Here is a 14,939-nt window from a genome sequence, read left to right on the forward strand (position 1 = left end):
AGATAAGCTACCATCACTCGAGCTAGTTTATTTCCATTTCTGGTTGTAAGCATATTTCAGTATTTTACATCAATGAAATGAAGTATTGTTTTTGTCGCATCTCTGTATTTATGGTCATATCTATAATTTGTTGTGTTCCTGTTTAAATCTGAATCAGTGGTATCAAAGTGGTCTGCTCTTTCTCTATTTTTCTTTGCATGTCCCCAGCGAGGTCAGGATATAAGGAGTTAGGGCTTGAACAGGTCGAACCTTTGCAAGACCAGCCTCGCAAATCCTAATGGCCTCCCATGGTGGATGAAAAGAAAGACGAGGGGGTAAGAGATCCTATCAAAATCTTGCTCGAAGAGGCCCTCGAGCGAAAAAAGAATGCAATGATGGACAACTTTGCTCAGATCCTTCAGCGGCTACCCAGGGGCGACACGTTTACTTCCAGTAGCTACTCTAGAAGCACCACACCCTTTAAGGTACAAGTTAACTTTGACATTCCCATATTTGAGGGTTAGATAGATGCATACGTTGTAGATAAATGGTTAAATCTGCTACAAGGGTATTTTTCTGTTCATGATTTTTCCGGCTAGGAAAAGAATACTTTCACTCTTCTCAAAGTTGCCCCCCATGTCAAGGACTAGTGGGAAACCTACTACGAGCAAAAGAATGAGAGTGCAACATCACTATTTTCAGCTGCACCCACTTGGAATTCATTCTGGAATGCCATGAAGGAGCAGTACTACCCTGTCAAAAGCTATGAGGATAAATACATAAAGTGGACCACGCTACGGCAGGGAAGGGACCAAGACGTGCCAAAGTTTACCAATATTTTTCATACCCTTCGTACAAAGTTGGGTATGAAGGACTTTGAGCTACATTTGGTACTTAAATACTGTGAATTCCTACACAGATACATTCAGGACGAGATGGAGCTCCCGATATCTCCTTGCTCGGCACGACGTAGCAATAAGCTGTCAAGATCGAGTAGAAGTTTAAACAGAAGAAGCGAGACTTTGGATCTGCAAATCTGAAGGAAGGGAAAGGTGCCCCCAAACCGTTGAACAAAGGACAAAGCGAAGGCAAGGTGGCCCAAGGAAACCCACCAAAGCCACAAGCAAAGAACGACACCGTGAAGCCAAAGAAGGACACGGGAAAGTGGTGTGAGTTCCATAAGAGCTCCATTCACAACACAAGTGAGTGTTGGGCCAAACAATCACTAGTGGCCGAGCTAAAGTCTTTAGAATCAGATGCATGTTCAACTCTGAGTCAGAACCCGATAAGGAGAATGACAAAGGGACACAGATTATCGATGCGAAGCCCAATGCCATCGTTTCCACCGTGAAGATCCAGAAAGAAGAACCTGAAGATCCAGAGGAGGAGGAGCGCCTCTTCCACTCCCAGATGTGGGTAAAGTGTTCCCCGCTATAGTTCATTGTCAACAACGGGAGCGAAATGAACCTCATTTCAGCAGAGGTCGTGAAGCGGCTGGGCTTACCGACCACAACACATCTACAACCGTACACCATCGGGTGGCTTCACCAAAGACGACATCTTCGCGTGAGCCAGCAGTTTCGCCTTCCAGACAACATCAAGCCCTTCATGGATGAGGTATTGTGTGATGTTGCTCCTCTTGATGTTTGTGATGTATTATTAGGCCAACCATACTTGTGGAAGCGACATGCTGTGTATGGGTCAAGGCCTCATGATGTTATTGTTACTTTGGGAAATAAGTTGTACAGGATACCGAAGGTAGCACCACCTACCACCATCTCTTCTGTTACTGCAAAACAATGCACTAAGCTCATTTCCAAAACCGAGAAATTTGTTTTCCTGATGATATGCCCTCAAGGAAAGAAGAAGATGGTGGCCACAACCTCCAACAAGGCCCCTCTACACGACAACGACAGATGAACAAGGTTGTGGAGGAGTGCGAAGACATCTTCACCTTCCCTGTAGGGGTGCCTCTACACTATCAGGTTAAGCACTCTATCGATCTGACCCCAGGTGCACCACTGCCCAATGGACCAATCTATCGACACCCTGTTCTGGAGAATGACGAAATCAAGAGGCAGATTCAGGAACTGTTGTAGAAAGGTCACATCTGACTGAGTTCATCGTCCTGTGGGAGCCTGATCGTGTTGGTATAGAAGAAGGATGGGACTTGGAGACTCTGTATTAACTATCGAGCACTGAACAAGATCATTGTTCGGAATAGGTACCCAATTCCACAAATTGATGACCTTCTGGACCAATTGAAGGGGGGAAAATATTTCAACAAGATCGACTTGAAGTCAAGATATCACCAGGTACCAATCAAACCCTCCAATGTATGGAAGATTGCCTTCAAAGCCAAGGAGGGCCTTTTCGAATGGTTGGTTATGCCTTTCGGGTTGACGAATGCTCCTGCAACCTTCAAGAGGCTGATGGATGACATCTTGCGGCCATTCACCAACTCATTTGTAGTGGTATACTTGGATGACACCTTGATCTTCACCAAAGTGGGGAAGAGCACCTCCATCACATCCGATAGGTTCTCCAAACATTGTGACAACACAAGCTATGTGCCAATTTGGAGAAATGCACTTTGGCATGACCCAAGTTCAGTATCTGGGATACATTATTGATGAATGGGGGGTGCATGTGGATCCAGCGAAGATCCAAGTCATTCGAGATTGGCCAGCTCCAACCACTCTGATAGAGCTCTACAACTTTCTGGGTCTTGCCAATTTCTACTGCAGGTTTGTGTTGGGATTCTCTCATATCACTTGGCCCTTGAGTCTAGAAACCAAGGGAGGAGCGAAAGAAAAATTCTTTTGGTCCGAATCTCAACAAAAGGCATTCATAGAGTTGAAACATCGCCTCTGCTCGGCACCAATTCTCACATTACCAGACTTGCAATAACCATTTGAGGTCAAGACAAATGCCTCTGACTATGTTATTGGGGCAGTCCTTACTCAAAATGGGCATCCAGTGGAATATCCTAGTGAGACACTTTTAGACATAGTCCAAAAGTATCCCACTTATGACAAAGAGATTTATTCCATTGTGCAGGCTTACCGACAATGGAAGCATTACATGTTGGGGAAGGAAATGGTCATCCACACAGACCACCGACCCTTGCAATTCATACAGACACAAGGGAAGTTGCAGAATTATCGCCATCAGAAGTGGTCCACATACCTACAATAGTTCCATTTGAATATAAGGTATAAGAAGGGAACCACAAATAATGTTGTAGATTGCCTCAGCCAGCCACCGATCATGGCGTTAACCACCGTGCTCAACTATTGTGGGCACAAGACTTCTGATTGGCCATTTCTCTATAAAAGTGACCTAGAACTTAGCCACACATACCAGACGCTCTTAGAGGGTTAGCATGTTCCATATTTTAACCTCCAAGATGCCCTATTATGCCACCTAGGTCACCTTTGTGTTCCTTCAAGTGAGCGTGCCAAGATGATTTGGGATGCGCACTATAGTCAAGCTGTTGGGCATTTCAGGGTTGAGAAAATGGTGGTAGTACTGCAGAAGTATTTCTATTGGCCGAATATTCGACAGGATGTTGGGAAGTACATCATATCCTGCACTACCTGTGCCATTTCCAAACCATCCATCAAGAAGCAAGACCTCTATACACCACTGCCTACCCTTAGTCGACCTTGGGAATCCATCTCCATCGATTACTTGTCATGCGTTCCTTATACTAAGCATGGCAATGACTGTGTTTTTTTGGTCATCGACGGATCCTCAAAGATGTCCATTATGGCAGCCTGCAAGAAGAATATCACAGTAGAAGCCACTGCTAAACTCTTCTTTGAACAAGTGTGGGTACACTTTGGTATCCCACAATCTATCATCTCATATCGGGATAGCAGGTTCCTCAGTGCATTTTGGTCCAGTGTCTGGTCAATGCTAGACACCAAGCTCACTAAGTCCACAACTTTCCATCCCCAAACTAATGGCCAGATAGAGGTCATCAACAGGATGATCGTACACATTCTGCACATGTACAACTCAAAGCATCCACACACATGGGATGAGAGGTAGGATTTCGAAATCGAAATTTGTTAGCAGTAGAGGGGAAACTATAGCAGTAGATTCAGCGCAGAACAAGCTTCAGGTGGGATGTAGTTTACTGCAGAAGTTTCTAGGGCAGAAAAGCATCGAAGAAGGATGGAAAATCAAGATGTCTCTGGATTATCTTCTAGATTAGAAAAAGAAATTGCATGTTTGTCAAGTTCAACATCAGCGGATATTTGGTACATTGATAGCGGGGCTACAGCTCGTATGACTGGAGTACGAGAATATTTCTCGAGCTATCAAGAAGAGAAAATGGACTTCCAAATTTCTATGGGAAATAGAAGAAAGTGTACTCTAGTAGGGAGAGGGACCATAGCATTTCAGACGGAAGCATGAACCAGCATCCGAGCCACTAATGTTCTGAAGTGTCCGGGTTAGAAATGAATCTGATTTCAATGTCTCAATTACACGGCAAGGGATATGATGTATACTTCATTGGAAAGAAAGTATACGTCAAACATCCAAGTTGGAAGAAGAAGAGACAAATTGGAGCTCGAAGCAATAGGCTGTATAGGTTGCAGCTGGAGTCTCCATTGGCACTAATAGGCAGTAATCTTAATGGCAAAAAGGAACTGAATGAGCTATGACACAAGCGAATGGGACACTTCCACCATAGAGCATTGAGGACGCTTAGAGAGACTGTTATAGGAGTTTCAGTCTTTAATACTGAGCATGATGATATATGCAAAGGATGCATACTAGGGAAATACACTAAAGTAAGTTTTTCTAGGAGTAAAACCAAAGCAGAGGGTGTATTTGGATTGATACACTCAGATATATGTGATCTAATGTCCACAAGAGCTCTTAGTGGTGGTGAATACCTTGTCACCTTCATTGATGATCATTCTAGAAAAGCCTGGACCTTTTTCTTAAAGAACAAGGATGAGGTCTTTGATCGGTTCAGAGAGTTTAAGGCTCTTGTTGAGAACATGACAGAGAAAAAGATAAAGGTATTGCGTTAAGATAATGATGGAGAATATACAGACAAAGAATCCACAGATTTCTGCACAAAGGACGACATCAAAAGAGAATGGACAACTCCATATAATCCGGAGCTGAATGGAGTAGTAGAGCATAAGAATATAACTATTATTGGGGCAACAAAGGCTATGTTGTATGATCAGGATTTACCTAGATTCTTATGGGGAGAATCTTGCAACACAACAGTGTATATCCAAAATAGAACACCTCACAGAGCATTGTCGAAAAAAATTACCAGAAAGGTATCTTCATAGGGAAGAAGCCGGAAGTCAATTATCTCAGAATATTTGGAAGTATGGCATATTGTCACATTCCAGACGAGAAGTGTAGTAAACTGGATCAGACCACATAAAAGGGGTATCTCGTAGGATATAGCGAGACCTCGAAGGCATACATAATCTACATTCCTAGTAGCAAGAAGATTGTAGTAAGACGAGATGCAAAATTCATGGAGGATAGAGATTTCAGAAAATCCCGAGAGATAACAGCAGAAGATCAATCAGTAGATGCTCCTCTAGTCCAGCAATTGTAGGGGCAGTAAGGAAGACAAGCAGGAGGACAAACACCTGGAACAAGCACAATGACCAACACCAGTATTTCCTCATAAGAAGGAAATCCAAGTAGTTCTCAGCTAGTGGAACAACAGGAACAGGAGAGAGATTTGATTGAGCCTCCCACCACTAGTGGCAAAACCAGTAGAGAAGCACGACAGACGTTGAAGGACACAATGGAGTTTGTCGGAGCTCCTAGAACCGAGAAGAGGCAGTGTAGACAACTTGGCAGGTACCAAGCCTTGGTAGCACAGGTTGAAGAACCCTCTAGCTTTCAGGAAGTCGTACAACACCAAGTATAGGTGGATGCCATGGTAGAAGAGTATAGTTTTATCATGATAAATGATGTTTGGGAAGTGGTACCTAGGCCAAAGGATAGATCAGTTGTAGGGTCAAGATGGATCTACAAGAACAAGTATGTTGCAAATGGAAGTATATTGAAGTACAAGGTTAGATTCGTAGCAAAGGGGTACGCACAAAAGGAAGGAATAAACTATGAGGAGACCTTCGCCCTTGTAGTTAGATATACCTCTATCAGATCTGTTATATCCCTAGCAGCTCAAATGGGATGGGAGATTCACTAGATGGACCTCAAGACAGCATTCTTGAACGGGGTGATAGAAGAAGAGGTGTATATAGAACAACTCAAAGGCTTCGAAACTCATGAAAAGAGAACTCACGTATGTAGGTTAAAGAAAGCCCCATATGGGCTCAAGTAGGCACCTAGAACATGGTATGGTCGGATTAATAGTTACTTGCAGTAGTTGGGATTCGTCAACAGTGATGTTGATCCCAACCTATACTATCTAATGGTGGAGAATGAACCACTTATTCTGGTATTATATGTGGATGCTTTGTTTCTAACAGGGTCATCTAGGCTCATAAAGGACTGTTAGAAGAATCTTGAAGCAGATTTCGACATGAAGGATATGGGGTTGATGCATTATTTTCTAGGGTTGGAAGTTTGGCAGAAGAATGGGAAGATCTTCCTTGGGCAAGGAAGATATGTTACAGAGATTCTGAAAAGATTCAAAATGCAAGATTGTCGGCCCATGGCTACGCGCATTATCACTAACTAGAAGAAAATAGTTGCATCGGGAGACAAGGAGGTGTCCCCACCTTATACAGACAACTCATTGGGTTGCTCATGTATATGGTCAACACTAGGCCAGATATTTGCTTTGTTGTCAACACCCTTAGTCAATTCATTGGAATCGAAAAGGGTGCATTGGTAGTAGCTAGGCACATTCCTAGATATGTGCATGGAACAGTCAGATATGAGTTGAAATACACCCGCAAATATAACGTCGGATTGAATGGATTCATATATACAGATTGGGCAGGTAGTTTAGTAGACCGGGCAGGTAGTTTAGTAGACCGGAAAAATACCTTTGGGTATTGCTTCAATGTTGGATCATGAATGATCTCTTGGTGCAGCAAGAAGCAGAAGTTGGTAGCTCTAAGCTCAGCAGAAGTAGAATATATGGCGGCCAGCACAGCTATGTGTGAAGCTATATGGCTTAGAAATCTGCTTGTGAGTTTGTTCAGGAAAAGGATGGAGGTGACCAGTGTTTCCTGAGATAATTAGAGTTGTATTAAACTGAGAATCCAGTATTTCATGATCGGTCAAAACACATTGATATTAGATGTTACTTTATCAGAGATTGTGTTTAGCATGGGGCAATACAATTGCAGTATGTCTCCACAGGAAATCAGGTAGCAGACATACTCCCAAAAGCTCTAGGAAGAGCTAAGTTCATCCAATTCAGGGAGCAGATGGGTATGGTAGAGAATCTATTTTAGTAGCAGTAACAAGTGGTTTCTCAGTTGCAATGGTAGGAAGTTGCAGTACAGATGAAGTGTTGGTAGTGGCAGGGTCAACAGCAATACAAATGCAACATTTGCAACATTTCCGCAGTAGTTGGTGGGCAGTGATGTCAGACATCAACAACGTAGAGGGAGATGTTACAGATTCAGGGTGATGCTTCAGCAGGTTGCATTACTAGAGCACATTCCTCGCTAAGAGGGAGTGTTGATTTCTGGTAGCTTCGGATGTGCTCTAAGCCTCAAAATTTGTTGGGAGGCTTGGACACATGTATTCCACGATACCCAGAAATCGTTTTGGGAAATTCCACTTAGAAACAGTTTTATTAAAATAATAAATTACTTTTAATGGGTCCCTAAGTCTAAACTTAGAAAATTAAAATAATTAAAGGTATTAATCTAACTATGGGTGAAACTTCTAGAAGAAGATGGAGATCGAGTCCAAATGATCTGAGCAATTGATTAGAATCTAATCTGGGTCATTGGTTCTCAACTGAGGATTATAAGGACTTCAATGGGCATTTGGAACATGCACCACAAATATACTCAGTCACCCAAGTAAGATCGATTTTCTCACTGGTCAAAGTTCGACAAGAGGAAATTGGTTCAGAAGGAGCACTGCAAGTGATGAGGAGAGAGAGGGTAGCAGCATCAGTTAGGAGTGTTGGAGAAGAAGACGCGGAGCAAAGATGGGACAACGCAAAGCCTGTGATGCAGAGGGACGGCGCAGAGGCTGACACTGGGACTGTGCAGTCCCCACACAAGAAGCTGATGCAGTGAGACGCAAAGGGGACTGCAGGTCCTCTCCCGGATCAGAATCTCACCAAGAACTGAGAGAGTTGTAAGTGAATTTCTCACAGATATTTCTCTTCTATTCTACTGGTTGTATCTTGTTCTTGAGATTTTTGCTGAAGATTAATAAAGAAACCCTCATCTGCTGCACTGGTTTTCCCGCATTGGGTTTTCTAGGGACAATGTCCAAAAATAATTGTCATTGTGATTATACTTGTGCTAGTATTTTTCTTTGCATTTACTTTCCACAGTATTTTAATTATGAAGGCTGCAGTAGAATTCATTTTGATATTCGTCATAGAAACACTGTGAATAACTTATTTATGAATTAATAAGTAGAAGAAATAATATTAGTCATTGCAATTGGATTTATATTTCGAAACTTTCACATAGATCGTCAGCTACAATGGGATTTTGAAAGTCTAGTATGTCACCCCCTTCAATTTTCTCCCAGAATGATTTCCTGTTTATGTAAGGACCGTAAACATTCAAAATTTGGATCCTTTGGTTCATCCCCTGATAATATTCGGACAATGTTATACCAGCATTTGACTTGTATGCTTCAAATGAGCATTTTTTTGGGTTCCATAGAGCAGCGAGCCCACCAAAAGTTCCAAAGGTGTTGGTAGCACAAGAGATCCATTATGGGGCACAACCTAAGAAGAGTTTCAGATGCCTTATCCTTAGCGATCATTCAATCCCAGACCCCTGATTAAAAGACAATATTTTCATCATGAAGATGCAAATCCAAGAAGCACTACTCTAAGGTCCCAAGTTTCACTTAATCCCCCATATGAGAAATCATCCCTCGAAGGCCCAAGATCAAAAGGAGTGATTAGGACTTCTTCCAATGTCTCAAAAAAACGCTCATCCAATTCAGACGCAATTTCTCTACAAAGAGATATCTTTTTGTATTTAGTTTCCTTTTTCTGCCTTCTAGGAGGTTCCTTTGTCCCCAAAACATGAGGTTTATTTTTCTCCCTTTTCTTGAAAGAGAGTCCAATTAAGAGACAAAGGCTCAAGGCTGAATGAGGAAGCACCAACAATAAGATCCAAGTCGGCATCCCCAGAAAGGGAAGAAGGGTCTGATATTAATTTGAATCTAAATCTAATAGGAGAAAGGAGTGATAATTCAGACCTTACTAGGGATTTGAGGTGGAAGCAAAGGAGATTTCCCACCTTGGCAAGGGATTTGAGCGTTGGCAAATGAGACTAGAATGCAAATGTTTGGATTGTGATTAGTATGTTCAAGGCTTTGGAGCTTATGCAAGATATTAGTTTGAGGAGATTTAGATAGGGTGGCCTGTGATGTGAAATTCCCAATGGGCCTTTCCGACTTACTCAAATTTGGTTGTAGTCGATTATCTCTGGTAGTTTGCCATTCTGAAGCAAGGGATCCACCCTTAAGTCAATGAGGAAATTTGGCCAGTAAGTGCCCAATTTTTTTGCACCCATTGCATCTGAATGGGATTCCCCAGTAGTGCACCTATTACCTAATTGAATAGGTTCTCCAAAATAAGGCAATGGCCTAAGGAAGCCCATTTGATTGATTCACCTATATCAGGAACCAGGCCATGCTTTTGTCTAGTAACCCAATGCATCCTTCATCCACATAATAGACTTTACCAATCCTACTGGCAATCTCAGATAGTCTTCTTTGATAATAGCTCCAAAGGAAGCCCAGGAAGCTTAGCCCACACAATTTTTCATTTGGGTCACTCTTGACTGGATCAAACCCAACATTCCATTTTTGTAAGATTAGGAAGTCGCACCCCTTGACCCATGGCAAGTACAGAATTTTGTTGACGTCCTCTTACTTAAAAAGTGGAATCCAAACCAACCATTCAGTAAGACGCTGACTTTTGGTCTATATCCTAAGAGGAAAGACTAGTGTCTCTGGGACCACTATTTCATTTGCACTCCATTGTATGTAGAAAACTCCACTGATCCATCAAGATCTTTATTTTTCAGTCTAACAACATTTTCCCAAAAGACGACAACCCCTAGAATTAATTTATGGATTTCTTCTTTTGCCTTAATGGGTTTCCTGTTCCTATACTTATCCTTTCGGGCCTGAAATACATCATCCATCGATGGGCAACCACAACCTTCCAACTCTTTGCCCCGACATGAAGGATTACCAAGGACCAGATCGGGAAGTGGATTTGATCCTTTGTTTCTAATGGCCGAGTACTTTTCAGCTGCAATGGTAATATCAATGAGCTCCTTCACATTTGGAATATGATAAAAAAATACTCTGTTGGCCATCCATATGTATGGGTGATTTGTCATCTCCGCCTGATCACTTCTCATGTTGAAAAAACCACTTGAAAGGTCGAGAAAATATTGCTCTGTAAATTTGAATGGTTACCAATACAATAGATCCCACTAATGGCTCGTAATGAGGGGAGATCAAATGGGATTTGTAAATTCATCAATCAAAAAACACAACTAGTAATCCAAAAAGGTATATGAACTGACATCTCCACTGGCCCCACTACTAAAATTAAACTTATGCCAATCAGGGCAAGGAATTGTAGCAACAAATATGTCATTGGTAATCATAGTTATGGGCCCCACCTAGAAACATTCCTTGAGGAATGTCCATTGGTGTTTATTTTACGCTTCTCAATAACACATGCTCTTTCTATTGGCTAGCTATCTGACACCTTCGTCGTTGATTGGATGGAGAGATTCGAAAAATTACAGAGAGGACAAAGAATCAGATCTATGAGCAAATATACCTTTGTGTTTTGCCTACTCAAGACTCTGTTCTAAAGAAATCTATCAGCTCTAGACTTAATATGTTTATACTCACCAAATTTTGTCATAAGAAAAAGCATCCAAAAATTTGGATAAATAGAAAATTTGATGGCAAGACAACATATATAAATTAAATTATCCATGAAAAGTAATCCATAACCACTAGCAAAATATGAATCTATGTTCAAAGGTGTTGATCAATACGCATCAACTAATGATTCCCATATATCATAAAGAAGCTCATTTATTGAACCTTATCATTATCCTAATGACGAAGGTCATCACAACATTGTATAATATAGAATCAAACTAAGGTGCACTAACCCTCCAACAACATGGCAATTATATGCCAAAATAATGCCACCCTAGCTATAAGTTTTAACATACATAACACCACTAGTCATATGCTTAACATATTTGAACATTTCATTCAATATTCTATGTCATCTCTCACTGCATTCCAATAGTTCATTATTGTTTATTCCATTGAAATAAAGGGATCAACTCTACAGTTTGCCATATTATGTATATAACCTCCTATCCAATCGAGCGGGGTATGGTTCTACATGAATTGCTCTTCCCATATGGTTTAGAGGTCACAGGTTGGTTCTTATTGTCACTAATTATCTATGAAATACTTAGGGCCCTATGTTCCTTTGATGGGAATACAATGTTATATCATTGTACTATCTCATTTCTTCAACCCTGAGAACATCAAGCATGAAGCATTGAGAGAACAAATTGGGGCAACTCCATATCATCCTTAAAGGAAAACACACCTTTAAAGAGGCAATATAACATACATAAATACTCATATAATAGTAATAATAATGAAAAGATACACATCTAAAATGTGCCTATTTGCATATTATTGTCAGCATCTTTCATATTTTATGTTCAACATATCACTTTTGTCCATATGGATTCTTTTGTTATCCTATTCATTTTGGATATTCAATGGATGAAGCGACGTATCTCATTACAAACCTCGTATCCACTTGGGTGGTGGAGACTAAGAGGCAAGTCAAGGACTCTATTGGTTTCTTAAATGGGGACACAAAAGCACGTGACACTATACCATGCCTTTGGAGCAACCATTATAAGATGATTACAAGGTTCTTTTATTTCAATCATAAGACCTTTTTCTTACATTACTAAGGAAAGAGCGCCTCCAGTGCACTATATATATTCTCTCTCACACACATGGTAAAACTAATAGTTAATATATCATCAATATTGTACATGATTAAACAACTCGTACATCTTGTTTATGGATCTTCTTTTCCTATACCTACGGTAATGTGACTTTCCATATTTCAACTTCATTGAAAAGGAATGATCATTTCTGTATTTTATTGCTCATGGAATTTTAGTAGAGGCACTCCAATTTTTTCTCAAAATTTTCCACGAGTTCAAAATTTTAACCACTATTGAGCTATCCCTGACTCTGATTTCTACAACAATGGAAAATACACTTACATGTGTGAACTTATAATAGAATACAAATTTAAAATTGAAGTTGTGCTGAGAGAACCAAGGTGCAATCTATAGTCAGGTATTGAAGAGATTGGGTCTCATGTCCCATGTAACGTCCATCCCAAGTACGCTCAGCCCAATATAACATGTTATACAAAACTAAAAATATAGTAATAAATGAATCAACAAAATAATATATATTTAGATATATGTAAAAAATACTATAACAACAAAATCATATCAACTATTAAGATAGGACTCACACAATTCTATTTAACACCATTCATGGCTGTTTCTTAACAACCCGCATTGCATTGGATGATACGAAGTGTGTGTGTATTATCATATTTATTTATTACTATATTTTTATTTTTTGTATAACAAACTATATTGGGATGACAGTACATGGTGAAGTGCATGATACCAAGCATCTATACATACATGCACATGTCCCATCTAATGTCCACCCCATGTACTGGTTGCCCAATATAGTCTATTATACAAAACTAAAAATATAATAAAAAATTTAATCCAACAGAATAATATATATATATATATGGAGAAAAACTTGAGACAATTCTATTTAACACCATTCCTGGCTGTCTTTTATCAACCCACAATATGAATGATGTGCTAGCTATGACCAAGCATTATATAGTATATCCAGGTTAAGATGGATATACACTGGGATTTTCACACTTCATTGTAAGATCTCAACCTCTCTAGTAAGAAATGCTATGAAAGAGTATTCTTCAAATTTGAAATTTGGCTATCGAAGAAGGAGAAGGATTTTAAAACTTGCAACTAAACCTTGTACTAATTTGCATCCAAGTAGTCAACCATGCTCATCACAAATTATGCAATGTACACAATGTTGTAACTAGTTTTTAACGTAACATTATCATGCACTTGGATATCTAAGAAGGAGAAGGATTTTAAAACTTGCAACTAAACCTGTACTAAGCATCCAAGTAGTCAACCATGCTCATCACAAATTATGCAATGTACACATTGTAACTACCTTTTAACGTAACATTATCATGTACAATGAGGAAATCTAGAAGCATATCCGGTTCCTCTATATTTCATTGCATGCATTCATGAGAAAAAAGGACAAAGCTCAAACTTTTTACAGATAATTCCATAATCCAAAGTGCGATATTAAAAAATAAACTATCAACTTTTAGCATTTCTGACAGGTGTACAGCAACTTGCACCACGAAAAAAAATTGATGCATACAAGGACGTAATCGAAGAACTGAATAAAAGGTAATTCCATTTTCTGATGAACGTAGAAGTTAGTTATCACAAAACATTGTACATCATAAACAAGATTGAATTCCCAAGCCAAATAGATTGATACAGTAGACTCAAAAAGAAACCAGGAATGCAAGGTAATTCCACTTCCACATGGGAATAAGATTATAAATCCTAGGCATTCGCAACCAAGAAGGCTAAAATCATAAATAATGATTGCCATTTCTGTCACATTCAATGACCTTTAAATTGCCAATAGAAGCCTAGGATTTTCAGATATGGATGTGCCATCCCTGCTTTCCAGTTGAACTGCACACTTGAATGCCTCCACTCTGAGATTTCAATCACAATTAATAATGAGCACGTTGCTGAGAAAATAACCTAGTTGACAATATCATGCCATTCCATGACAGGCTTCTTTACTAAATTAACATTATTGATCCTGTATAGAATTTATGGCCTGACTGATCAATTTGCAATAATGCAATATCCACCCTTCATCAAGGACACTTTAACATAATAACAAGGTCCAGAATGGAAACTGCATCCCCCATTATCATAGAAAGCTGTCTCATATCGGATTGTAGACGATATACAGGTATAGATAATTACATCCTTAACAAAAAAGAAAAGAATACCTACATATACATATTGACAGGTTTTACATTGCAACTTGGATGAACATTACTGCATTCCTTGCATACAACAAATACTATCTTGTCCTTGTTAATCATCTTCCCAACATAACGAAGAGGGCAGGGATTCCTGGATGACTGCATTCCAAATACTTTACTAGAAACTAATCTTACAAGATGAGCAAACTTCCATAGAGAATGCTCTTATGCTGCAATATCAAAAACTGCAACAGTTAATAGTAAGGGAATTAGACAGCACAGATACTCACAGAGTCCCTGAAGAATATGAATAGAATGATCTGATAGTAAATTTATATGAGCTTGAAGGGAACACTAATTATTTGTCAAGCTTAAGATTATCACACAAGTGGCCAAGCTCTGGCCTAGCTTGCATCCAAGCAGCGAATCCGGTCTCTCCAGAAAATGTTGTCCCATGTAATGCCACACGGCTATACAGGTATGACCTAAAAGAAATTAGAAAGAAGTATCGCCTGCCATAAAATGTAAAATCACAAGTTACTCATCTCACTTGGAAAAGTAAAAGCTACGATATTCTCAATTTTTAAAACATTTAATGTGAAATGAGCTATTG

General features: G+C 39.8%; 1 protein-coding gene across 1 annotated transcript in view; it reads right to left on the minus strand.

Annotated features, from left to right (window-relative positions):
* Window positions 1-13,714: 13,714 nt before the first annotated feature.
* The window catches only part of LOC149247863 (metal ion-binding protein), a 359,567-nt gene continuing 358,342 nt past the window's right edge, over window positions 13,715-14,939 (minus strand). The window contains exon 19 of the mRNA XM_089458307.1: window positions 13,715-14,838. Coding sequence (XP_089314433.1) covers window positions 14,685-14,838 — 154 coding nt within the window. The 3' untranslated portion in view covers window positions 13,715-14,684. The remainder of the gene's footprint in view (window positions 14,839-14,939) is intronic.

The sequence above is a fragment of the Pinus tabuliformis genome, chromosome 7 (assembly GCF_031772625.1).
Source record: "Pinus tabuliformis cultivar Carrire ecotype Pingquan chromosome 7, CPIR1, whole genome shotgun sequence".
Classification (NCBI taxonomy): domain Eukaryota; kingdom Viridiplantae; phylum Streptophyta; class Pinopsida; order Pinales; family Pinaceae; genus Pinus; species Pinus tabuliformis.